The sequence below is a fragment of the Piliocolobus tephrosceles genome, chromosome 17 (assembly GCF_002776525.5).
Source record: "Piliocolobus tephrosceles isolate RC106 chromosome 17, ASM277652v3, whole genome shotgun sequence".
NCBI classification, from domain to species: domain Eukaryota; kingdom Metazoa; phylum Chordata; class Mammalia; order Primates; family Cercopithecidae; genus Piliocolobus; species Piliocolobus tephrosceles.
This window is the reverse complement of record NC_045450.1, coordinates 59,837,771-59,865,000: the sequence shown is the minus strand read 5'-3', so window position 1 is coordinate 59,865,000 and position 27,230 is coordinate 59,837,771. Positions and strand designations below refer to the sequence as shown.

At 43.1% G+C, this 27,230-nt stretch overlaps 1 protein-coding gene across 4 annotated transcripts; it reads right to left on the bottom strand.

Moving 5' to 3' along the window:
- Window positions 1–2,570: 2,570 nt before the first annotated feature.
- ZFP1 (ZFP1 zinc finger protein) lies at window positions 2,571–27,230 on the bottom strand. 4 transcript variants are annotated; one of them, XM_023202458.2, is made up of 4 exons: window positions 27,028–27,230; window positions 22,952–23,009; window positions 7,679–7,805; window positions 2,571–4,929 (listed from the first exon to the last, which is right to left on the bottom strand). In XM_023202458.2, the coding sequence occupies exons 2-4, from the start codon at window positions 22,964–22,966 to the stop codon at window positions 3,848–3,850; spliced, it is 1,224 nt and encodes a 407-aa protein (XP_023058226.1). In that variant the 5' UTR covers window positions 22,967–23,009; window positions 27,028–27,230; the 3' UTR covers window positions 2,571–3,847. The 4 variants fall into 4 exon arrangements, with proteins under 4 accessions (XP_023058226.1, XP_023058229.1, XP_023058228.1 ...); XM_023202462.1 differs by having other exon boundaries at window positions 4,350–4,929; window positions 7,662–7,805; window positions 27,028–27,166; XM_023202461.1 differs by lacking the exon at window positions 7,679–7,805 and having other exon boundaries at window positions 27,028–27,177.

The following is a 27,230-nucleotide window of genomic DNA, read 5'->3' as shown; positions in this document are numbered from 1 at the left end:
CTTCACCTGCTCAGACTCTGCTCTGGTCCGTTCTCCTCCTCCTTTCCTAGAGTGTCAGTTTTTCTACTTGTCATTCCTATGAGTATATAAATTTATCCCAGAATTTCTAATATTTTAAAACACCCAAATCCTCAAAAGCCCCCATCTCTTCAGTTACCCATCCATTTCTCTCTGTTGGGAGACAATTCTCCACGGGTTTTTTCACGTGTCTGCCTATCTTACAAGTACAGATGGTGATGGCTTTTGTTATAGGCTGTTTTCAGGATGAATGAATAGCCTTAGATAGGTAATACGCTCTCCAGAGCAATGGTTTAGCATCCAGTGTGTCTTCCTTCCAGACAAAGGTTTGACAGATTTACTTCTAGACCACTGTTTAAGATTCAGGCTCCCTAAACTTGGAGCTCCTCTCCTATAACTCCACCCAGCGAATGTGTATTCTATGTTAATACAAGGTCCTGCCAGCATCCATGAAAACTGGTAGCTTGTTACCTTGCAAGTTGGACAAAATCTCAGACTTTTCAGTCCTTAACACTTTGCCCCTTATTCAGTTCCCGTTTCCAATTTGATCTTGAATCCCCCTTGATGTAGCCTGACCACTCCTTTGTAACTGTTCTCATCAAAATGACCTCACTGATGGTTAATCTCAGTATATAGCCAACTTCATAAAAATTACTAGTATTTGATATTGTGGCCACTCTTCTACTTCAAAATAGTTTTTCACTTGGCTTCAGATACCACCCTTTCCTGGTTTTCACCCTAACCCTGGTGGTTCCTTCTCAGTTTCCTTTGCCAGTTCCTGCCCAGCAAATACTGGGATGAGTGCTCGGGGCTCAGTCCTTGACATTCTTTATACTTTTTTCCTAGGTAATCTCATCTAGCTTTATGGCTTAAAATATTATCCCTGTGACAACTCCCAAATTTTTATGTCCTCTGAAATTGGGTTTCAGAGTCATCTTACATCTAAACACGTAAGAGGCACGAGACAAACAGCTGCCACTTGGAATGACCATAGGGGAAGAATGGTCCTTCTGGGAAAGCCTCATTACAGTCGGACCAGCAAGGCTGAAACTGAGATGGGAGATTTGCTGGTTGTGCTGTTTGCCCTCCTAGTCCATCTTCCATCCTTCTACCCTGCTTTATCCCAGGAGGACAGCATCATCCGGGCTTCTGATCAGGTTCAGTCGAGGAGGCATCTTCAGGAGGAAGCAATAAAGAGCTGAGGCTCACCCCCCTATCCTCCCTCCCCCCGGCCCCCCCTTTCCTGACAGTTCTGTTTCTCACAGTAGCTGCATCTTTTTTTTAGGGCTTTGACATCCACTTAAGAGACTCTCTTCCTTTTAATTCTGTATTTTTCCTATCTCTTACAGGAAAGAGACCTTCCAACATTTCTGGCTCGGCTCTCACTGGGCTCTGCAACACCATTTCTTCCTTCTGTCCCTACGGACACAACAGCTTCCTGGCACTGCTGGTCTCTGGATTCCTTACCCTCCGTTGTTTGTTTCCTTAATCCTTCTCTCATTTTCCAAGTTATCCTTTCATATGGGGCTAATTCAGTTTACTGCTAGAGCCCTCACTGATACAGCTGGTGAGGTCCACAGGTTAAAAATGGAAGGAATTCTGTTCACCAGGCCCATAAAATCATATACAAAGACACACATATATAAGGGTTTATCTTTATTTTATAAAAACTGCTACACACACACACACACACACTCTCTCTCCCCTCTTGCTTTCCTCATTTGACCGAGAGGAGTTGGGAGTTTGTCCCCTTACATTCTTCTCAAGGAAATACCATTCAGCCATGCTATGTTTTTACCACAATTTATTCATCCATTCCCTTACTGATGGTCTTTTTTCTTTCGGGCCTTACCAAAAAATACAATATACATTGGTAAACATATAATCTTAAGTACTGGCACTTTTTTTTCCTTAGGGCTAGATTCCCAGGAGACTCCTAGGTTGAAGAGTATATTAATGTTAGAACAAAGTCACAATATTTTCCAAGGAGGCTGTTAAAATTTACATTTCTAAAAGCAGCGTATGAAAAGAATGTTTTCCCCTCTTCTGTGAGTAGGTAAGATAACTTAGACAAAAGCTTATTGGGCTACAGATGTTCTGGATAAATTTGTTCAGAAAGTCACTCAAATTCATATATAGTGACAGCACGTCAATGATATCCAAAAATATTTTTTAAAAGCCAGTTTTTGGTTGCCATTTATAATTTCCAATACATGATTTGTGATTGACAGGGAACGGCTGAACTTAAGAATCTGAAATCAAGGCCAGGCGCGGTGGCTCATGCCTGTAATCCCTGCACTTTGGGAGGCCGAGGCAGGCGGATCACAAGGTCAGGAGATCGAGACCATCCTGGCTAACATGGTGAAACCCTGTCTCTACTTAAAAATACAAACAAATTAGCTGGGTGCAGTGGTGGGCGTCTGTAGTCCCAGCTACTCAGGAGGCTGAGGCAGGAGAATCGCGTGAACCCGGGAGGTGTAGCTTGCAGTGAGCTGAGATAGGGCCACTGCACTCCAGCCTGGGTGAAAAAACGAGACTCCGTATCCAAAAAAAAAAAAAAAAATTGATATCAAGTCAAGTCTATAAAAGCATATCTTTGAGTTACACAAAAATTAATATATGGAGAGACCACTGAAAAATCTGACTTTTATAAACGTGTAAACATTTAAAGGAAAGGTAATAACTTTTAAGTCATGTTCCAAAGGGAAATGTTTTAGGTTGGTAATAGTGCAACTGAAGGAAGTAGACATGCCTCCTTTAAACAAAATATTGTAAAAAATCATTTCTAAGGGGGCTGTTACGCACATGAAAAATTTAAAAAGTAATGAAACAGTTGACAGTTACTTAAAATAATTTTTCCTCTAAGATCTCTGAAATGTAACATTTGTGAACTATAGAAGCATCCTACCATTTTTGCTAGACAATTCATGAAATATTAAGGGAAACAAGGAAAGACAAAAACAGGTAGTTTCTGTGTTACACAATATTTTGGTAATAGACATGCATTTGTATGCAAATATCCCACTGGAAAATAAGAGCATGATGAATGGGGATATTGTCTTTACATGGCAAACTCTGGTGCATACTGAGTAGTACAACTCATGTCTGCCTCCTTCACGCTACAGATCAATTATTTCACATTTGCATATTTGTATAAATAGTGCTTCTAGAAAATCTTCAGCAAACCAGAAGCAGGGAAAACTTCAACACTGTCTTCTGTTTCGTAAGAGGCAGCTCAAAAACAATGTTCATACCAACTTATATATGCCAGCAAGCAGTAGGGAATGACGTAGGTTCCATGCTACTTTAAATCTGTTACACATTTCATTTGGAATGCATACTGGATTGCAGAGATACTGAAAAACACATGTGATGTTTAGTATAGAAAATCTTGTTATGTCCTAATTATCACACAGGACAAGAATTTCAAATTCCCGGTGATTATGCTAAAGTCACATGTGCAGATCTAAAACATACCACTTGTGTTTTGTGGCATATCCACATAAAACCCCTAAATTCATAGGATACTGTTTGTATATCTCTTATGCTGCTGTCTAGAATACTCCATTCAAGATTTTAAAAAGCTCATTGTAGTACAACTGGGTATGGCTATTTACAACTGTATATATTCTGATATGTATTCTTTAGCTGGGTATCACACGTAACTTCCAGTATAATGTTCTCATGGGATCCTATTTTTAATACATTTTTGAGTTGAGAGATTGCATCTCAGTATGAATTCCCATGTTCCCTCAAAACTGTCACGAGGCTTCTCACCCATTTGAAGAGTTCTGGCAGGAGTTTTCCACAGTACAACCTGGCTGGAGTTTCAGGGTTTATCCCCGACATGAACTCTCTGATGGACACTGAGTCGGGACTTCCTGCTAAAGGCCTTCCCACATTCAGAACACTCATATGGTTTCTCTCCTGTGTGGATTCGCAAGTGTAATCTAAGAGTTGATCTCTGGCTGAAAGTTTTGCCGCATTCAGTACATTCGTAGGGTTTCTCTCCTGTATGAGTTCTCATGTGGATAATGAGTTGTGAGTTCTGGATGAAGGATTTTCCACATTCACTGCACTCATACCGTTTCTCCCCCGTGTGAATCTTCTGATGTATGATAAGGTTTGACTTCTTGAAGAAGGTTTTTGCACATTCATTACACTCATAGGGTCGCTCTCCTGTATGAATTCTCTGGTGTGTGGTGAGTTCAAACTTTTGGGCAAATGTCTTTCCACATTCACTGCATTCATAGGGCTTCTTCTCCATGTGTGCTCTCTGGTGTACAATGAGGTTTGACTGGTGGGTGAAAGCTTTTCCACATTCCGGACACTCAAAGGGTTTCTCCCCAGTGTGAATTCTCTGATGTTTGATGAGATTGGCCTTATGGGAGAAGGTTTTCTTACATACATTACATTCATATGGTTTTTCTCCAGTATGTATTCTCTTATGACTAATGAGGAGTGACTTAAAGGAGAAAGCTTTGTCACAGTAAGTACAAATGAAAGGTTGAACCAAGTTTTTTATTTTCTGGTGTTTAAAAATGGCTGCTTTATGGCTGAGGGCTTTTCCATTTTTATTGTATTCAGAATATTCTACTCCAGCGTGGGTTTTCTCTTGCTTCAGGTAGAGAAGTGCTTTTCCAAATTCATTACACTCATCAGTCTGCTTTCCTGCATAGCTTCTATTACTATTAAGCAAGTCTGAATTATATTTCAAAGTTTTTTCATATAAGTCATATTTATAGGGTACTTGTCTTAAAGAAACAAAGTCTGTGTTCAGATTAAGTGCTTTTCCAAAGAGATCACCTCTTTCCTCAATTGGGGTTTGGTTCTTAAGAATTAAAAATTGCCTTGCCTGCTCATCTGGGTTTCTGTGGTCTCTCTCCATCTGGTCATCAGCCTTCCACACTTCTAGGATAGAGCACAATGAAAAGAACCTTGTCAACACCTCTGCTGTAATGTTACAGAATGCAAAGTCTTCACAAGTGTTCAATCACAAGGCTGACTCTTTAATTTGGGACCCAGTCTCCCAATATTAAAAAATTCCCAGCGCAAATGTTTCCTTTCAAACTTTGAAAGAGAAAGATAATAGCTTGTGGTTAAAAAACAAAACAAAACCAAAATCAATACAAGTAGCAATGCCAGATGACAAAACGACCTTAAAGTGGGCAGAGAAGGTGAAGTAAGACAGAAAACAGAACACAAATAATATGAGAAGGCTGGCAATTCCAGGGATGGAGATTCACAGTGTTCTTAAGGACACTGCAGTTAGCACAGAGACCGAGAAAGTAAGTAGATGAGGGAATTAAGGGAAAATACCTACGCAGATCTCCAGCAATAGTATTTGCTAAACTCAGACTACTATGGTAGAACCAGCACCAGTCTGCATGGTTCTAAGCTTTTTCACCTTTTTCTCTCCTATTCATCTTTACCAAAATGATTTCCAGAAAGCAGCACTTCTCATTAGGTTTGCAGTGACAGCCATACAGCAGAGCTCCAAATCTCTAAAGTGAGAATCTTGCAAATGGTAAAATCCAGAAACTCATTCTCTAAGAAAAATACAACCCTTAAAACGGGATCATTGACTGCCGCTGGTTTTATTGCTTTTTTTTCCCTACTGAAGTTGTTGGGAGAGTGAACATGTTTTCACTATCATATCCTACTTTTCTTCCATTCCTATTTATTTTGAGATAGGGGTCTCCCTTTGTTGTCTAAGCTGGAGTGCAGTGGCACAATCATAGCTCACTGCGCCTTGACCTCCTGGGCTCAAAGGATCCTCTCAACATGACAGGCATGAGCCACCGTGCCCAGCCTACTTTTAATGTGTTCAGAATCTTAAGGATCAAGTTACCCAGGTTCATTATTAAGAAGTCAAACAGATACTGGCAAGGCTAAGATACACTGCTGGTGGGAATTTAAATTAGTTCAGCCACTGTGGAAAACAGTCTGAAGATTTCTCAAATAATTCAAAACTACCTCTTCACCCAGCAATCCCATTAAAAATCATTTGGCCAGGCACAGTGGCTCATGCCTGTAATCCCAGCACTTTGGGAGGCCAAGGCAGGAGGATCACTTGAGGTCAGGAGTTCTTTATTGTTTTTTGAGATGGGGTCTCTCTCTGTTGCCCAGGCTGGAGTGCAATTGGTGTGATCTCCACTCACTGCAACTTCCGCCTCCCAAGTAGCTGGGATGACAGGCACACGCCACCATGCCCGGCTTATTTTATATTTTTAGTAGAGATGGCGTTGCATGTTGTCAGTGCTTGTATTGAACTGTCCTCAGGTGAACCTCCCGCCTCAGCCTTCCAAAATGCTAGGATTACAAGCAGGAGCCACTACACCTGGCCTGAGGTCAGGATCTACAGTACTTGTTTTACAAAAGTAAAAATTAGCGGGGCTTGGTGGTATTTGTCTGTGGTCCCAGCTACTTGAGGCTGAGGTGGGAAGATTACTTGAGCCTAGGAGGTGGAGGCTACAGTGTGCCATGACACCACCATTGAACTCTAGCCTGGGTGACAGAATGAGACCTGTCTCAAAAAAAAAAAGATTCTACCAAAAAGACACATGCCCACTTGTAGGTTCATCACAGCACTATGCACAATAGCAAAGACATGGAATCAGCCTAGGTGCCCATTCATGGTGGACTGGAAAAGAATGGTACATGTACAAGATACAACACTACTCAGCCATAAAAAATGAAATCCTGTCCTTTTCAGCACCATGGAGGCTCACAAATGGGAGCTCAACACTGGGTACTCATGGACATAAAGATGGCAATAGTAGACAGAATGGCTGGTGAGAAAGGGAGGCAAGGGTTGAAAAGCTACTGGGTACCATGCTCATGACCTAGGTGTCAGGATCAATAAACCTCAGCATCACATAATATACCCATGTACCCCTACATCTAAAAAGCTAAAATCAATTTAAAATTACCCAGCCACAACCTAGACTGTCATCTTACGTTATTACTGGTTATGTTACTGTGATCCTGCTGCCATTTTTTCCAGGACGACAATGTCACTCTCACACTGAAAAATCTATCTTAAGGCCACCACACCGATTCCTATGAGCTAAAATACAAATGTTACCATTCCGGCAAGGCGAGAATGCTAATGAAAGAGCAACTAGTTACAACAAAAGTTTAAGACATATTAGGAAAGTATCTGGGTTCAAGTGTGAAAGGCAAATATCTAAGGTTAAACAGGTAAACGGGAAAAAAAGGTAAGCAGGGGGAGACGGACATTTGGAGGTATGATTCTGAGACTTAAGGTACAGGTCATCTCTCCTCAGCTATATTTAAGGTTTAGGGACTCGAAAAACAGATTTCTGAAAAGTATTTCAAAGGTACTGAGCTGCTCATAGTCCCCTGGATACTAATTCCACTGGCTTCTGCTTCTCCCTTTCTCCTGTCACATTCCCCTAAAACGTTCTGAATTGACTACTCTATGCTACTCAAAACTCTTCTTGTTGTGCCAACTTGAAAATTGCCTATGGCTTGACAGCAGTTTACTAATGGGACATAGCTCATAACTGCTCGGACTTTAGAAGCCTGGAAGGAAAGGAGAGAGCTTTAAAGGCTGCAAGATCTCATTTCTGTTCACTGAGACAGGACATAAATACCTCTAGGCAAACGGTGAGCTGTACCTGAAAACCATCCTTACCCACTGAAAGTAAGTTGCTATAATTCTCCAGCATCACATCCATGTATAGGATCCTCTGAGAGGGGTCCAGTTGTTCCCATTCCTCCTGGGTAAAGTCCACAGTCACATCCGTGAATGAAACTGATCCCTAAAACGGCATATTGTTATTCATCCTAAGATGATCATTTGGTGATACAGAAAGGATAGATGAAAACTTTCTAAGTCTTTCACCATGAAAATTTATATATTTACATCAACGATACATCTTGTTCACTGTTTTGTTCATATCTTCCAAAATATATTTTTATAGTTGAGATTTATTCAGATTCCCATTATCTCTGGCACTGTCATATTTGATAGGTGTCTCAGATTAATAAAACACTGTTGGCCAGGCACAGTGGCTCACCCCTGTAATCCCAGCACTTTGGGGGGGGGGGGGGCGGTGGATCACTTGAGGTCAGGAGTTTGAGATCAGCCTGGCCAACATGGTGAAATCCCGTCTCTACTAAAAGAAATTTAGCTGGGCGTGGTGGCGCATGCCTGTAGTCCCAGCTACATGGTGGGCAGAGGCAGAAGAACTGCTTAAACCCGGGAGGTAGAGACTGCAGTGAGCCAAGATTGTACCACTGTTTCTGCTCTCAAGATGTGTACTGTGAGACAAGCACATTAGATACTCAGTGTTACCAGTGTGCTAACAAAGCTCACATAGGCGTTATTTCTGTGATATCGATGTTAAAGAGTTAAAAACTTAGACTACTTAAAGGCAGAAAATGAACTTCCAACTATAAAATATCAGGTACAAGTAAGGATCTCTGTCCCTCCATCCCCCTATTCAAGCCATAAAAACTGTACAAAAATTTTTTTAAAAATACATGGTTGAATTTAACAAGCCAGACACAGCTGAAATGATTAGTAAAAAAATGTCAGTAAATATCTAGACTGAAATGCAAAAGATTCATTAATGAGCCTAAAAAGATACATGGGACGAGCTAAGAAGGTCTAATATACTTGCAGCGGGAGTCCCAAGAGGCGGGGCAAAATGCAGTCGAAACAATATTTGATGAGACAGTAGCTGAGAATTTTCCAACACACCTCACACCACGCTATAGTTTTAAAACTACCAACCCCAAGTACAGTAAGTACAAAAAAAAAACTCAAAAAACCCACTCAGAGTATAACAAAACTGATTTTAAAACCTCAGAGGCAGTCAGGCTCAGGCCTGTAATCCCAGCACTTTGGGAGGCCAAGGTGGGCGGGTCACAAGGTCAGGCATTCGGGACCAATGTGGCCAAGATGCTGAAACCCCGTTTCTACTAAAAATATAGAAATTAGCCAGGCGTATTGGCGGGCGCCTGTAATCCCTGCTGCACTTGAGCCTGGGTGACACTTGAGCCTGGGTGACAGAGCAAGACTGTCTCAGAAAAAAACCCAGAGGAAAAAAAGAGGTATTGTCTTCAGAGGCCCAAAACACTTGACAGCTGATTTCTCAACATAAACAACGAAAGTCAGAAGACAAATCTTCAAAGTGCTGAAAATAACTAGAATGAGTTGGTTGACAAACTTTTTCTATAAAGGGTCAAGTAACTATTTTAGATTTTTTCGGTTTTTTTTTTTTTTTTTTTTTTTGAGACGGAGTCTCGCTGTGTTGCCCAGGCTGGAGTGCAGAGGCGCAATCTCGGCTCACTGCAAGCTCCGCCTCCCGAGTTCACGCCATTCTCCCACCTCAGGCTCCGAGTAGCTGGGACTACAGGCGCCCGCCACCACGCCCGGCTAGTTTTTTTTTTTGTATTTTTAGTAGAGACGGGGTTTCACCATGTTAGCCAGGATGGTCTCGATCTCCTGACCTCGTGATCCACCCGCCTCGGCCTCCCAAAGTGCTGGGATTACCTGACCTCGTGATCCACCCGCCTCGGCCTCCCAAAGTGCTGGGATTACAGGCTTGAGCCACCGTGCCCAGCCAGATTTTTTTTTTTTTTTTTCAGGCTACAAGTAGTCTCTGCTAAAACAAACCGACTTGGCCGTCATACCATAAAAAGAGGCACAGGCGGCCGGGTACGGTGGCTCACGCCTGTAATCCCTGCACTTTGGGAGGCCGAGGCAGGCAATCATGAAGTCAGGAGATCAAGGCCATCCCGGTTAACACAGTGAAACCCCGTTTCTACTAAAAATACAAAAAATCAGCCGGGTGTTGTGGCGGGCGCCTGTAGTCCCAGCTACTTGGGAGGCTGAGGCAGGAGAATGGCATGAACCCGGGTGGTGGAGCTTACAGTGAGCCGAGATCTCGCCACTGCACTCCAGCCTGGGCGACAGAGCAAGACTCCATCTCAAAAAGAAAACAAAAACAAAAAAAACAGGCACAGGCAACACATCAACAAATAGGCATGGCTGTGTTCCAACAAGATTTATGGAGGCCGGGCGTGGTGGCTCATGCCTGTAATCCCAGCACTTTGGGAGGCCGAGGCGGGTGGATCACTTGAGGTCAGGAGTTCGAGACCAGCCTGACCAGCATTGAGAAACCCCATCTATACTAAAAATACAAAATTAGTCGGGCATAGTAGCTTATGCCCGTAATCCCAGCTACTCGGGAGGCTGACGCAGAAGAATCGCTTGAACCCAGGAGGTGGAGGCTGCGGTGAGCTGAGATGGTGCCATTACACTCCATCCTGGGCAACGAGTGAAACTCTACCTAAAAAAAAAAAAAAAAAAAAAACAACTTGATTCATGGAAACTAAAATCTGAGTTTCATATCATTTTTGTTTCAAATCATTTTCACAGCACAAATTAAAAACCATTCTTGGCCAGGTGCAGTGGTTCATGCCTGTAATCCCAGCACTTTGGGAGGCCCAGGCAGGCAGATCACGAGGTCAGGAGTTTGAGACCATCCTGGCTAACAAGGTGAAACCTGTTACTACTAAAAATACAAAAAATTAGCCAGGAGTGGTGGTGGGTGCCTGTAGTCCTGGCTACTTGGGAGGCTGAGGCAGGAAAATGCTATGAACCCGGGAGGCGGAGCTTGCAGTGAGCAGAGATTGCGTCACTGCACTCCAGGCTGGTTGACACAGCAAGACTCCGTCTCAAAAAATTAGAAAAAAACATTCTTAGCTGGTGGGTCATACAAAAACAAGGCAGCAGCCCATTTGCACAACTGGTCAGAGTTTGACACCCCCTGATGTAGAGTCTAGAATGTGACTAGTACACAATAGATGTCAAGTATTAGGCATTATTACTACTATTAAAAGATGTACCAAAACCAAAATTAAGCCTAGCAAGAATCAGTTGAATGTGCAAAAAAAGCAACAGCAAACCAGTAAAACATTAAAAGTATGCAAATATGGAATGGGGAACGAAGTATTAAAGTAATTTTCGCATGTCATCAACTTAGACATTGGGGCAGGAAGAAGTACTATGTTTGGAAGAAAAATTCTGATTAACTTTTGTTTAAAATAGGTAAGTACTGAAAAAGTAACGTAAACCTTTAAAGGGTGGAAATACGACAAGCAGAGAAGGAAAAGCAGATAAAATCAGTAATCAAAATAAAATGGGATAAATGTCTGCTAAAAGACTAAGACCTTCAGGGTTTAAAAACCTATATATAATTTTTACAAGAGGCAAACTTTAAAAACACAAACTTCAATGATCTAGCTAAAATATAAACAAAGTAACAAAGCCTAAAAACAAAAGGCACTGAAAGCTGTCAAAGGAACATCAATAATTAAACAAAATTCCAAAAAATGCACATAACATGACCCAAAATTCTATATAATCCTGTTCATGCATATAAAAGTGATTTAACAAAGGGCATGGGTATACCCACACAAAACATACTGGTTGTCTCTAAGATGGAAAAACTGACTTTAATGGTCAAAATGTTAGAGTTGAGTTGAGGTGACATGAACAGTGCTGGTGCTGTGGTTCATGCCTGTAATCCCAGCACTTTGGGAGGATGAGGCAGGAGGACTGCTTGAGCCCAGGAGTTTGAGAACACCCTGGACAACATAGCGAGACCCTGTCTCCACAACAACAAAACACCTAGCTGGACGTGGTGGTGAACACCTGTAGTCCCAGCTACACGGGAGGTTCAGGTAGGAGGACAGCTTGGGCCTGGGAGGTCAAGGCTGCAGTGAGCTGTGATCATGCCACTGCACATCAGCCCTGGAGACACAGCAAGACCATGTCTCAAAAGAAAAAAAAAAAAAAAGGCTAGGTGCAGTGGACACACCTGTAATTCCAGCACTTTGGGAGGCCAAGGCAGGTGGATCACCTGAGGTCAGGAGTTTGAGACCAGCCTGGTCAATATGGTGAAACCCAGTCTCTACTAAAAATACAAAAATTAGCCAGGCATAGTGGTGGGCACCTGTAGTCTCAGCTACTCAGGAGGCTGAGGCAGGAGAATTGCTTGAACCCGGGAGGCAAAGGTTGCAGTGAGCGAGATCATGCCACTACACTACTACACTCCAGCCTGGGCAACAGAGCAAGACTCTACCTAAAAAAAGAAAAAAGCCAGCATGCTGGGGAGGGCAGATCCTCATATGATAGAGACAGGAAGGGACAAAATTAATGTATGAATTTTGTAATATAAAAAACATTGGCCGGGCGCAATGGCTCATGCCTGTAATCCCAACACTTTAGGAGGCCAAGGAAGGCGCATCATGAGGTCAGGAGTTCAAGACCAGTCTTGGCCAACATGGTGAAACCCTGTCTCTATTAAAAATACAAAAATTAGCCAGGCATGGGGCAGGTGCCTGTAATCCCACCTACTCGGGAGGCTGAGGCAGAAGAATCGCTTGAACCCAGGAGGCGGAGGTTGCAGTGAGCCAAGATCATGCCGCTGCAACTCCAGCCTGGGCGACAGAGCGAGACTGTCTCAAAAAAAAAAAACAAAAAAATTACATTTTAACACATTTAAAATGTAATACAATACAAGTAATATAAATTTTAAAACCCATCCATATAAAAGAATGAAACCATATCCTTTGCAGCAACATGGATGCAGATGGAGGACATTATCCCAAGTGAATTAACATAAACAGAAATCCAAATGGTGCATATCCTCACTTATAAGTGGGAGCTAAACTCTGGGTACTCATGGACATAAAGATGGTAACAACAGACACTGGGGTCTACTGGTAGGGAAGGGAGGGGGGCAAGGCAAAAACTACTGGGTACTATCCTCACTACTCGGTGACAGGATCAATCATACCCCAAACGTCAGCATCGTGAAAAATATCTATGTAACAAATCTGCACATGTACCCCCAAATCTGAAATAAGTTGAAATATTTTTAAAAAACTTCAACATACACAATACATGGAAACATGTCAAAATGTTAAGCACTGACTAGATAGCAAAATAGGCGGATAATTAAGTTGACCTACACTTGGGCCGGATGCAGTGGCTCATGCCTGTAATCCTAGCACTTTGGAGCCAAGGCAGGTGGATCACTTAAGGTCGGGAGTTCAAGACCAACCTGGGCAACAGGGCAAGACCCCATCTCTAAATAAAAAATACATAAACTTAGCCAGGCCTGATGGTGCGCACCTGTAGTCCCAGCTACATGGGGGGCTGAGGTGGGAGGATTGCTTAAGCCAAGGAGTTCCAGGCTGCAGTGAGCTGAGATTACACCACCACACTCCAGCCTGGGTGACAAAGTGAGACCCTGTCTCAAAAGTTGAACCATACTGAAGTTACTTTCAACTGTTTTAATACATAAAAATATTTTGGCTGGGCGCTGTGGCTCACGTCTGTAATCCCAGCATTTTGAGAGGCCAAGGCGGGCGGATCACATGAGGCCAAGAGTTTGAGACCAGCCTGGCCAACATGGGGAAACCCCATCTCTACTAACAATACAAAAATTAGCCGGGCGCAGTAGCGGGCGCTTGTAATGCCAACTACTTGGGAGGCTGAGGCAGGGGAATCCCTTGAACCCGGGAGGCAGAGGTTGCAGTGAGCCGAGATCGTGTCACTGCATTCCAGCCTGGGCGACAGAGTGAGACTCCGTCTCAGAAAAAAAAAAAAAAAAAAAAAATGTATATATATATATATACACATATACATAATAATTTTTTTCATAAAACTACTATGCTTTATTTGTATTTCTGTGAAATAAATCTTATAATCTACCACACAAAACGGAAGAAAAAAATTCCTAAGGAAATTTCAGAACACTGGCTGCAAAGAGAAAAGCCTGTGAGTCTCAGGAGAGAACAGGTTACAAGTAGATTGAAAGACTTCAGACCTCTTGACTACGCCAGAAAGCAGTATTTTCAAAATTATCAGAGAGGCAAACCATAAAAACCGGACAAAATAAAATAATTACTTGCAAGCACAGGGGAGCAATCACTGTGGGGCTACAATTACCAAAAGGCATATATGAGGAGAGCCACACATTTACAATGATGCTGAACCATGGCACAGAAAAACAAAGCCCAAGCAGAAGTGAGTGTTGTTGGCCGGGTGCGGTGGCTCATGCCTGTAATCCCAGCACTTTGAGAGGCCGAGGCAGGGAGATCACTTGCGGCCAGGAGTTTGAGATCAGACTGGCCAACATGGAGAAACCCTGTCTCTACTAAAAATACAAATATTAGCCAGGTGTGGTGGCACGTGCCTGTAGTCCCAGCTACTCAGGAGGCTGAGGCAGGAGAATCGCTTGAATCCAGAAGATGGAGGTGGCAGTGAGCCAAGATCATGCCACTGCACCCCAGCCTGGGTGACAGAGTGAGACTCCATCTCAAAAATTAATTAAATAAATTAAAAAAAACAAACAAACAGGATCTAGGGGCAGTGCTATGGTTTGAGTATTTTTGTCCGCTCTAAAAATTCATGTTGAAACTTAATCCCCAATTAAGTATTGGGAGGTGTGGCCTTTGGGAGGTGACTGGGTCATGGAGGCTCCTCCCCTTATGAATGGGGTCAGGTGCCCTTCTAAAGGGGCTTGATGAAAGGAGTTCATCTCCTTTTTTGCCCTTTTCCTTTCTGCCATGCAAGGACACAGCACTCCTCCCCTCTGAAGGATGCAGCATTTAAAGTGCCATCTTGGAAAGAGACCAGGCCTTCACTGGCACCTTGATCTTGGACTCTCAGCTTCTAGAGCTATGAGAAAATAAATTTCTTTTTTTTTTTTTTTTGAGACAAAGTCTCGCTTTGTCACCCAATCTGGAGTGCAGTGCCGTGATCTCAGCTTACTGTAGCCTCCACCTTCCAGGTTCAAGTGATTCTCGTGCCTCAGTCACCCAAGTAGCTGGGGTTACAGGCAAGTGCCACCACACTTGGCTAATTTTTGTATTTTTAGTACAGATGGGGTTTTGCCATGTTGGCCAGACTGGTCTCAAACTACCGCCCTCAAATGATCCACCCACCTTGGCCTCTCAAAGTGCTGAGATTACAGGCATGAGCCACCTTGTCCAGCCGAGAAAATAAATTTCTGTTCTTTATAAATTACCTGGTCTCAAGTATTCTGCCATGGCAGCAAAAAATGGATTAAGACACAGGGTGATGAAGCTAAGAAAGCCATAGAGAAGAAGCCTTAACATTCTGCATAAAGATTCACCTCAGGGCCGGGCGCGGTGGCTCAAGCCTGTAATCCCAGCACTTTGGGAGGCCGAGACGGGCGGATCACGAGGTCAGGAGATCGAGACCCTCCTGGCTAACACGGTGAAACCCCGTCTCTACTAAAAATACAAAAAATTAGCCGGGCGAGGTGGTGGGCGCCTGTGGTCCCAGCCACTCAGGAGGCTGAGGCAGGAGAATGGCGTGAACCCAGGAGACGGAGGTTGCGGTGAGCTGAGATCCGGCCACTGCACTCCAGCCTGGGCAACAGAGCAAGACTCCGTCTCAAAAAAAAAAAAAAAAAAAAAAAAAAAGATTCACCTCAGATCTTTGGCTAGTTCCTAATATGTGTAGGTAGAAGACAGGCCTCCAAGAGAACTAATGGCAATGACTGGGAAGCTGAGAGCTGAGTAGAGATTTCAGAGGTTGCATAGTGCTGAAGAGCTAGGACAGTCTGAATCCAGCAAGACAGAGATACTGGCAAACAGTTGAGATGCCAGGAAAGCCATGCCCTAGAAGGATGGACCATACCCTAGGAGAAAGGAGTATGACCAAACCGACAGACCCACACCTACAAATCTGAAAACATGCCCCAATGGGATCAGAATCATCTGCCAATAATTTAGCTATCTGGCAGACAAAACCTAACATTTTTTAGAAGAAGCTATGTATCATTCAACATATCCAGCGTACAAACAAAACTGCTAGACATGTGAAAAAGCAAAACCAGGGCCAGGTGTAGTGGTTCATGACTGTAATCCCAGCACTTTGGGAGGCTGAGACAGGTGGACTGCTTGAGCCCAGGAGTTTGAGACCAGCTTGGGCAACATACCAAAACCCCATCTAAAAAAAAGTACAAAAATTAGCTGGGCATAGTGGCACGTGTCTGTGGACCCAGCTCCTCAAGAGGCTGGGGTGGGAGGGTTGCTTGAGCTCAGGAGGTCATGGCTACAGTGAACTGTGAGCGTGTCACTGTACTCCAGCCTGGGGGTAACCAAGACCCTGTTAAAAAATAAAATGAAAAAAAGAAAGAAAAACAAAGCAAGCAAACAAAAACAATGAGGCCAGGCATGTGGTGCATACCTGAAATCCCAGCAGGTTGGAGGACTAAGGTGGGTAGATTGCTTGAGCCCAGGAGTTCGAGACCCGCCTGGACAACACAGAAAAATTCCATGTCTACAAAAAATACAAAAATTAGCTGGGCATGATGGCATGTGCCTGCAGTCCCAGCTATTAAGGAGGCCGAGGTGGGAGGATCACTTGAGCCCGGGAGGCAGAGGTTGCAGTGAATGGAAATCAAGACACTGCACTCCAGCCTAGGCAAGCCCCCAGAGCAAGACCCTGTCTCAAAAAAAAAAAAAAAAGACAAAAACAAGAGATAAACAACTCAAAAGAGGCAGATGTAGTGAGTACCTATATATTAGTTAACCCATAAACACTTCAGAAGACCTGTAAAGTACTATGCAAAATACTATAGAGGTGGTCAGTAAAGATTATAAGCTGTAATCTCTACAGCAACCACTTAAGATAAAAGGGAAAATAGGAACACACAGGACAACTAAAAATAAATAGCAAAATGACAAACTTAAACTCACCTAGGCCTGTAAAAAAATAAATCACAAATAAAATAATAAATCAATTAAAAGACAGAAATAGACCAGGCATGGTGGCTCACACCTATAATTCCAGCACTTTGGGAGGCAAGATCTCAACACTACAAAAAAATTAAAAAATAAAAATCAACTGGCACAGGCCTGTAGTCCCAGCTACTCAGGAGGCTGACGTGGGGGAACTGCTTGAGCGCAGGAGGTTGAGGCTTCAATGAGCCAAGATTACACCACTTCACTCCAGCACTGCAGCTGGGTGAGAAAGAGAGATCCTGTCTCAAAAAAAAAAAAAAAAAAAAAAAGAAAAGAAAAATAGACAGAAATAGGCTGGATCAAGGAAGTTGAGGCTGCTATGAGCTGGGTTCATGCCACTAAATTCCAGCCTGGGCAACAGAGGAAACCCTGTCTCAAAAAAAGGAAAAAGAAACAGGCTAGATCAAAACCATGACCAAACTACATGCTATTTAGGGGAAATATACTATAAATATATGAACATAAATAGGTTGAAGCAAAAATAAAATATATACCATAACACTAATCATTAAAAAAGTAGGTATGGGCCAGGCACAGTGGTTCACATTTGTAATCCCAGCACTTTGGGAGGCTGAGGTAGGCAGATCCCGTGAGCCTAGGGGTTTGAGACCAGCCTGGGCAACCTGGCAAGATCCCATTTCTACCAAAAAGAAAAATACAAAAATTCCCTGGGCATAGTGGTACGCGCCTGTAGTTCCAACTACTGGGAGGATCACTTGAGCCCAGGAGTTTAAGGCTGCAGTGAGTCAACATTAAGCCACTTCACTCTAGCCTGGGTAACAGAGCCAGATCTGGTCCTAAAAAAAAAAAAAAGACATAGGTATGGCTTTATTTATATCAGAAAAGGAGTATTATCAGGGTTAAAGAGGGGCATTCCAAAATGATAAAAGGATAAATCCATCAGGAAGACAGAATCATATGTGTGCACACATCTGTAATCATATATGCAACGACTAACATAGCTTCAAAGTATATCAAGCAAAAACTGACAGAACTAAAGAGATGAATGGGCAAATCCACATTCATACCTACCTATCAATCAAATACCAGAACAGAGTGAGGGCCAGGCGCAGTGGCTCTCACCTGTAATCCCAGCATTTTGGGATGTTGAGGAGGGCATATCACTTGAGGCCAGGAGTTCAAGACCAGCTTGGCCAACAGGGCGAAATCCCATCTCTACCAAAAATACAAAAATTAACCAGGTGTGGTGGCACACACTTGTAATCCCAGCTACTCAGGAGGCTGAGGCAGGGGAGAATCGCTTGAACCCGGTGGCAGAGGTTGCAGTGAGCCGAGATCGTGCCACTGCACTCCAGCCTGGAAGACAGAGTAAGACTGTCTCAAAAAAAAAAAAAAAAGACATTTTCGGAAATTCATCCTAAAAACTGTGCCTCTCACAAACCCTTTCTCAAGAAGCTACTGAAGCATGTACTTCAATAAAACAACAGTAATCCAAAAAAAAGAGGCGACAGACAAAAGATCACCACGAGAGAGCAGAAGGAAATCCCTAGGAGGAGTGGGAATGAGACAGCGGAATGGGAGATGGCGGAATAGCGCTGATTCTCTACTATCACCACATTGCTCGTAGTACAGATTGGAACACAGTGATTTGAAAGCTGGCATTTTGAGGGTTGTCATCAATAAGATACCTGTGGCCACTGTACCAACTTCTTATTAACCTGAGAGCAGAATGCCTGGGTAAGCCTGGCCCAGATTCTTATCTGTACTTGGTTTGGCTTATCGTGAACATGTTCTGATGACATCTGTCTTTCCCCTCCACACCAGACTGCCTTGGATCAGATGAGAACACTCATTTCATGTCACAGAAGTGTTCTGCTTTAATCTACTCCTGAGAGGTGGCTATTCACCAGTGAACCAAGATGCAGAAAATGCACAGCATCCCACTCCCTCTAATTATATTCCCAACAAAACTTCAATACCTAGTCTATACTCTGACCCAGTCACATGGCCCAACTGTGTTGAGCCCTCTGCTTCTCATGATCTTGCCAATGACTTCCCCAAACAGGACTTCTGTAAACTCTCAGGAAAGTCAAAGCCAGGAAATTCAACTCAGCTTATCTTCTCCTGGGAGCCTTTGTCCAACAGTAGCAAAATTTCTTTCTTTTTTTTTTTCTCTGAGACAGAGTCTCACTCTGTTGCCCAGGCTGGAGTGCAGTAGCATGATCTCAGCTCACTGCAACCTCTGCCTCCTGGGTTCAAGTGATTCTCCTGCTTTAGCCTCCGGAGCAGCTGGGATCACATGTGCATGCTACCACGCCCAGCTAATTTTTTTTTGTATTTTTAGTGAAGACAGGGTTTTCACCATGTTGGCCAGGCTGGTCTCGATCTCCTGACCTCAAGTGATCCACCAATCTCGGCCTCCCAAAGTGCTAGGATTACAGGCATGAGCCACCATGCCTGGCTCCAACAGTAGCCAAATTTGTAGACATAGCTGCTTTGCACTGCTAAATTTGCTTGGTGTTGCTATATTGCTCCCAGTAAGGCTGTATCATTCTATACTACCTCCAGCAGTACATGAGCACTTTCATTTCTTCTTAGCTAACACTAGCTAGTGTAATTTAACAATAAATGATAATCTAAGTCTTGGCAAAGGGTCCACGGGTGCATCTTTTAGATCTCACATGTCTGAAAGGAAAAAAAAACCTCCACCAATCAGACAAAAGATTATGCAAACAAACCAAGGCAATATTAATTCCAGTTATAGTTTATTAACTAAATTTTATATTAAAACTATATATAAGTGATTAATTCCAGTTATAGGTTATCAACTGAATATTAGATTAAGAATATATCTAAGTGGTGTTAGCCAGGTGCGGTAGCTCAAGCCTGTAATCCCAGCACTTTGGGAGGCCGAGACGGGCAGATCACGAGGTCAGGAGATCGAGACCATCCTGGCTAACACGGTGAAACCCCGTCTCTACTAAAAAATACAAAAAACTAGCCGGGCGAGGTGGCGGGCGCCTGTAGTCCCAGCTACTTGGGAGGCTGAGGCAGGAGAATGGCGTAAACCCGGGAGGCGGAGCTAGCAGTGAGCCGAGATCCGGCCACTGCACTCCAGCCTGGGCCACACAGCAAGACTCCGTCTCAAAAAAAAAAAAAAGAATATATCTAAGTGGCAAAGTCTCTAAGGAAAGCAAGGGAACTATTAAGAAAAATATCAAGATAGTGCCTATCTACTAGGTGGATTCAATCAGAAAATTTCTCGTAAGAACAGATAATATTCTATTTCTTAACTTGGGTGCATACATGGGCACCCGTTTTATTATTATTCTTTAATGGATATATATTTGTTATACATGTTGTTATAACACATATAAAAAGTGTTATGTTTTAATACACTATTCTGTGTATGTGTTACACAATTGAAGATTAGGGGAAAAAAAAGAAGAGTAAACTCTTTTTTTTTTTTTTTTGAGACGGAGTCTGGCTCTGTCACCCAGGCTGGAGCGCAGTGGCCGGATCTCGGCTCACTGCAAGCTCCGCCTCCCGGGTTCACGCCATTCTCCTGCCTCAGCCTCCCGAGTAGCTGGGACTACAGGCGCCCTCCACCTCGCCCGGCTAGTTTTTTGTATTTATTAGTAGAGACGGGGTTTCACCGTGTTAGCCAGGATGGTCTCGATCTGCTGACCTCGTGATTCACCCGTCTCAGCCTCCCAAAGTGCTGGGATTACAGGCTTGAGCCACCGCGCCCGGCCAAGAATGAGTAAACTCTCTATGCTCTGATATGAAAATACTTCAAAGATATGTTACTGAGTGATTTAAAAAACACAGAATTAGGCTAGGCACGGTGGCTCACACCTGTAATGCCAGCACTTTGGGAGACTGAGGTGGACATGGATTGCTTGAGCTCAGGAGTTCTAGATAAGCCTGAGCTACAGGGCGAAACTCCATCTCTACAAAAAAATACAAAAAATTAGCTGAGCATGGCGGCATGTGCCTGTAGTCCCAGCTACTTGCAAGGGTTTAGGAGGGAGGACTGCTTGAGTCCAGGAAGTCGAGGCTGCAGCGAGCCGTGTTCACATCACTGCACTCCTGCTTAGGTGACACAGTGAGACCCTATCTCAAAAACAAAACAAAATCAAATCACATAATTAAGAGATTGAAACACAAATCATAACCAGGCACAGTGGCTCACGCTTGTAATCCCAGCATTTTGGGAGGCCAAGGCGGGTGGATCACTTGAGCCCAGGAGTTCGAAACCAGCCTGACCAACATGGTAAAACCCCCTCTCTCCTAAAAATACAAAAATTAGCCAGGCATGGTAGTGCACACCTGTAATCCCAGCTACTGCTGAGACAGGAGAATCACTTGAACCTGGGAAGTGGAGGCTGCACTGAGCCAAGATCGTGCCACTACACTCCAGCCTGTGTGACAGAGCAAGACTCCATCTCAAAAAAAAAAAAAAAATTAAATTAAATACATAAATAAATAAAATGGCTAAAATCCAGAACACTGACAACACAAAATGCTGGTGAGGATGTGCAGCCACAGAAACTCTTATTCATTGCTGTTGGGAATGGAAAATGGTACAGCTACATGGGAGTTTCACAGTTTCTTACAAAATTAATTATATTCTTAGTATATGATCCAGAGGCCTTAGTATTTATCCAAATGAGTTGAAAAGATGCCCCCAAAGAATCTGCATACAGATGTTTACAACAGCTTTATTTATAATTGCCAAAACCTGGATGCCACTAAGTTTATCTGTTCCTTCAATATGTGAATGGAGAAATAAACCATGGTACATCACAACAAGACATATTCGGTACGAAGAAGACATGAGCTATCAAGCCAAGAAAAGACTTGGGAGGAACCTTCTCTTTTTTTTTTCTTTTGAGACAGAGTCTCACTCTGTCACCCAGGCTGGAGTGCAGTGGCACTGTCTTGGCTCACTGTGAGCTCCGCCTCCTGGGTTCACCCATTCTCCTGCCTCAGCCTCCCGCGTAGCTGGGACTACAGGTGCCCGCCACCACTCCTGGCTAATTTTTTGTATTTTTTTTAGTAGAGATTGGGTTTCATGGTGTTAGCCAGGATGGTCTCGATCTTGGAGGAACCTTAAATGCGTATTTCTAAGTGAAGGAAATCAATCTGAAAAGGCTACCTACTGCATGAATCCAACTACATGACATTCTGGAAAAGACACAACTAGGGAGATGAGACAGTACAAAGATCAGTGGGTGTGAGGGACTTAGGGAGACAGAGGGAGGGGTGCATAGGCGGAGCACAGGGGATTTTCAGGGCAGTGAACCTATTCTGTATGATGCCATAGTGATGGATAGGCGTCATTATATATTGGTCAAAATATACAGAATGCACACAAAGAGTGATCCCTACTGTAAACTACAGTCTTTAACATATCAATATTGGCTCACCAACTGTAACAATATACACATGAACACATATATTAATAATAAAGGAAACTGGGGGTAGGGGTTGGAAATGAGGGGGTATATGAGAACACACTGCACTCCCCATTCAATTTTTCTGTAAACCCAAAAATGTTCTAAAAAAAATGAAATCTATTAAAACAGAACGCATAGAAACAGAAAAGTATGATTAACATGCTATCTTATGTTTGTGCTTTTATTTGTACTTGTGTAAATATGTACAAATAAGCTCTGGAAAATTACACAAGAAAGTAATGACAGTGGCACCTGCTTGGGGTGGGGGGATTTAAACACAAACCCACATATTTACTGCATTCTCTGGCATTAGGCTAATCTGACTGGAAAAACCAAATACATACAGTAATCTTCTGCACTTGCACTGAGGAACGTTATATGAAACCACCACAGATAAAGTGATAACCCTTTCAAAGTTGGCTGTTTCTGGGGGTGCTGTCCAAAACACCCTCTACATGAAGGTCCATAAAATGCATTCAGACCTAACGTACAGAACCAAAGAACTGGTATTCGTAACCAATGCAAGACATTTAATTAACTCAATTTGCTTTTTGGCTGCTGGTATTGATCAGTTATTCTTACTATGTTTCCCTTGTGTCTTATTCATACTTTTCTATTTCATTTTCTGCATCCTTATAAACTTCCTTAAATGCACTGAAAAGCAAAATGGGGAATAAACAACTCACCTGGGATTTGTTCATTTTCTGCAGTTTTTGGGAGAGGCAGAGAACTATGAAGGTGAAACTGGAATAGAGGAAAAAGGAAGGCATTGTTATTAAAGGTCTGACCTGCCTTACAACTCCTAGAATGACTTGTTTAGAAATCCCTAGAGACCACCTGGGAAAATACCACCTCCTGGGATAGTCCCTTTGCCTCTTCAGAAGGGGCAGAAAAGATCATACTAACAACACCTATCTTCAATCTAACATTATCAGACACCCATAAAGGCAAGACTAAGATAATCCACTACCAAAAGAGGCAAAACGATCAGCAGAACCCTCAACTGCTGAAATTATCAGACAGGGAATTTAACACAACCATGATTCATATACTAAAGGCTTTACTAGAAAAGGTGGACAACATGAATAAACAAATAGGGAATTTCAGCAGAGATGGAAACTTCAAGAAAAAATCAAATGGAAATGCTGAGAAAGAAAAGTACAGTAACAGAGATGATCTTTCAGCAGGCTCGTTAGTAGACAAAGGAGCTAAGAACAGTTTCAATAAACTTGAATATAAGTCAAAGGAAATTACCCAAACTGAAATACAAAGAGAAATGGAAGAAAAAATAAAAGGATAGAGCATCCGAGGGATGTGAGACAATATCAAATGGTCTAATAAAGATATAATTGAAATTCCAAAAGGAGAAAAGAAGTATTTGAAGATATAATGGACAAGAATTTTCCAAAAATAATAGTATCAAACCACAGGTCCAAGAAATTCAGACAATTTATCCAAACAGGGAAAATACCAAAACCTAAACTCAAACAAAAACACATGGACACATCGTATCCAAACAACTGAAAACCAAAGTTAAAATCTTCAAAGTAGCCAGAAGAAAAAAGACATATTACATATAGAAAAATCAAGATAATGAATCATAGCCACCTTCCTATCAGAAACTAAGCCAGAAAACAAAGTAATGACATCCTTAAAGTGCTTTAACAACAAAAAAGCAACTAAAGCAAAAAACTATTATCTTAGAATTCTATACTCAGCAAAAAATCTTTCAAAAATGATAATGAAGTCAAAAATCTTTTTCAAACAACAAAAACACAGCAAGCAAATTCATTATCAGTAGACCTGTACTAGAAGAAATGTTTAATGAAGTTATTTAAATAGAAGAAATATGATATTAAAAACCTGAATCTACACAAATAAATGAAAATCTCTTGAGAATGGTTAACATAAGGATAAAGATAATAGATACTTTTTCTTGCTTTTAATCACTGTGAAAGATTATCTAAAGCAAGAATAGTAGCAAAGTTTTGTGGGTTTACAGCGTATGTCAATATGCTGTAAAATGTATGACAACGATAACACAAAACATGGCAGGATGACATTGGGAGTATAATGCTGCAAGTATACTGACATAAAACAGTATGATATCTTTAAAGTTCCACTAAACTTGAGAGCAGCAACCAAAAACTTTTCTAAATTTTTACAAATACATAGTAAGACAACACTGAAGATAAAATATAATTATAAAAAAGACCCACTTAAGCCAAAAGTAGACAGAAAAAAAGGAAAACAGAAACAAAGACCAAATTAGAAAAACACCAGCAAGATGGTAGATTTTAATACAACTATATCAATAATTGGTATAAACACACCAATTAAATAACAGAGGTCAAATTATATTTTAAAAAGTAAGACCAAACCCTATGCTGTCTATAAGCAGTTTGTTTTAAATATAAAGACATAGCTACATTCAAAGTAAAAGGATGATCAGTTGTAGAAGTCAGGAAATTTAAAAAAAAAAAAAAAAAAAGATAAAATAATGAAAAAAGAGGGTCAGGCATGGTAGCTCATGCCTGCAGTCCCAGCACTTTTCGGAGGCAAAGGTGAGCGGACTGCTTGAGCCCAGGGGTTTGACACCAGCCTGGGCAACATGGCAGAACCTCGTCTCTACAAAAAAATACAGAAAATTAGCTGAGTGTGGTGGCTCATACCTTGAGTCCTAGCTACTTGGGAGGGTGAGGCAAAAGGATCAGGGTGCACACCTGGAGTCCTAGCTACTCGGGAGGCTGAGGCAAAAGGTTTGAGGTTGCAGAGTTGTGACTGAACTACTGCACTCCAGCTTGGGCAACAGAGACAGGCCCTGTCTCAATCAATCAATCAATCAATCAATCAATCAATCAAGGAAGAGTCTACCATCAGCAGCCCAATATTTATTCAAACACACATGAAAGTTACCCAGAGAGATCATCACACCCTCGACCTTAAAACAAACAACAACAGGCCTGGTGCAGTGGCTTGCGCCTGTAAAGCACTCTGCGAGGCCAAGGCCAGCAGATCACTGGAGACCAGGAGTTTGAGACTAGCCTGGCCAACATGGCAAAACCCTATCTCTACTAAAACAAAATGAGACAAAAATACAAAAACAAATCACAACAAACTTAAAATAATTGAAATTTATAATACAGTATTCTGACCAAATCAGAATTAAACTAAAAATCAATAATATAAAAAGAACTGGAAAATCTCCAAAGACTTGAAAATTAAGCAATACAATCTAAATAACTAAAGGATAAAAAATGAAGTCACAAAAAGGGAAGTTAAAAAAATTAGAATTGAACGGTAATGAAAATACAATATAAAGGCTGGGCGCAGTGGTTCATGCCTGTAATCCCAGCACTTTGGGAAGCCAAGGCAGGAGAATCACTTGAAGTCAAGAGTCGAGACCAGCCTGGCCAACATGGTGAAACCCCGTCTCTACTAAGAATACAAAAATCAGCCAGGTGTGGTGGCGGGCACCTGTAATCCCAGCCAGGAGGATTGCTTGAACCTGGGAGGCACAGGTTTCAGTGAGCTGAGTGAGTGCCACTGCACTCCATCCTGGGTGACTGAGCGAGACTCTGTCTCAAAAACAATAAATAAATAAAAATACAAGATATAAAAATTTGAGTGATGTAGCTAAAGCAGTATTTAGAGGAACAATTACATCAATAAATTGTTTCTGGCCAGGCGCGGTGGCTCACGCCTGTAATCCCAGCTACTTGGGAGGCTGAGGCAGAGAACTGCTTGAACCCAGGAGGCGGAGCTTGTAGTGAGCCGAGATCGCGCCACTGCACTCCAGCCTGGGTGACAGAGCGAGACTCCGTCTCAAAAAAAAAAAAAAAAAAAGAAAAGAAAAAACTAAAAAGAAAGAAACGGTACAATAAAAAAAATACAGTATTACAATCACATGGGAGCACCACTTTACATGAGGTCCCTCGTTGACATAAACATTGTTATGCAGAGCATGACTGTACCAGAATCATGGTAAAACTTTCTATTTCAAAGTGGTGAAGACTTTCGGTGCCCCAAACGGAAAGAACGGTAAATTCCATCAGAGAGAAATTCAAAACGTGTACCTGGCAAAATCTATCAGCGAGTAAAATCAAAAGATAAAAGAAAAAATATCTGCTGCTCACATAAAGTACCACTGGGTTGTGAGACCTTAGGGAAATCACTTTCCCCTTCTGAGCCTCCCGTGTTCCTGGGGTAGCGACGGAGATGATAACGCTGGAAGTCACGGAGTGGATGCAAGTATCAGTGGGACACCTCACTGAAGACCCTCTGACAAAGGGATCACGGTTCTCCTTCATCAACGGCACCTGCCCAGGCTCCAGTCCTTCCTCCACACTCGAGGCTCCGGGCATTGGGGCGTGGCCAGGTGTGTCAGGCCACGCCCCCACCACGCCCCGACGGGGCCTCGCCCCGCGCGCGAGCGCGCCCGCCGGGGCTTCCGGACTCGCTCCCGCGCGGCCCGAGCCCCTCGCCACCCGTCTGAGGCGCATCTCCTGACAAAGAGAAGACGGCGAAGCCTCGCAGCCGCCCTTCCCTCAGCCGTCCCCGCCCCCGAACGTTCGGCAAGATCTGCCCCGCCGACCCCGCTCGGAGGAGGGCGCCAGGCAACCCCGGACGCCGCCTTGAGGGTCACCGCCGCCTATGAGTCGCCGAAGTTTGGGCTCCCACCCTGCGCGGGCACGAGCCCATCCCTCATCTCCTTCCCCTCGGCCCCAGGCCGCGCGGAGCTACCTGGAAGCCCCTCTCGTACCTGGAGGGGCGCAGTCTCCACTCGTGGCCCAGTGCCACAGCGGGTCACGGCGTGGGGCGGCGAAGACGCGCGGAGACGGGGGCTCTGTCACCCACTCGCGGCTGGTGGTGGGGGAAGGGCGGCCACCGGCGCGCTCGCAGCACTGCACATGCGCAGATATCGGGGCGCGCGCTGTTCCCAGGGTCCTCGGAGGGGTGGTCCAT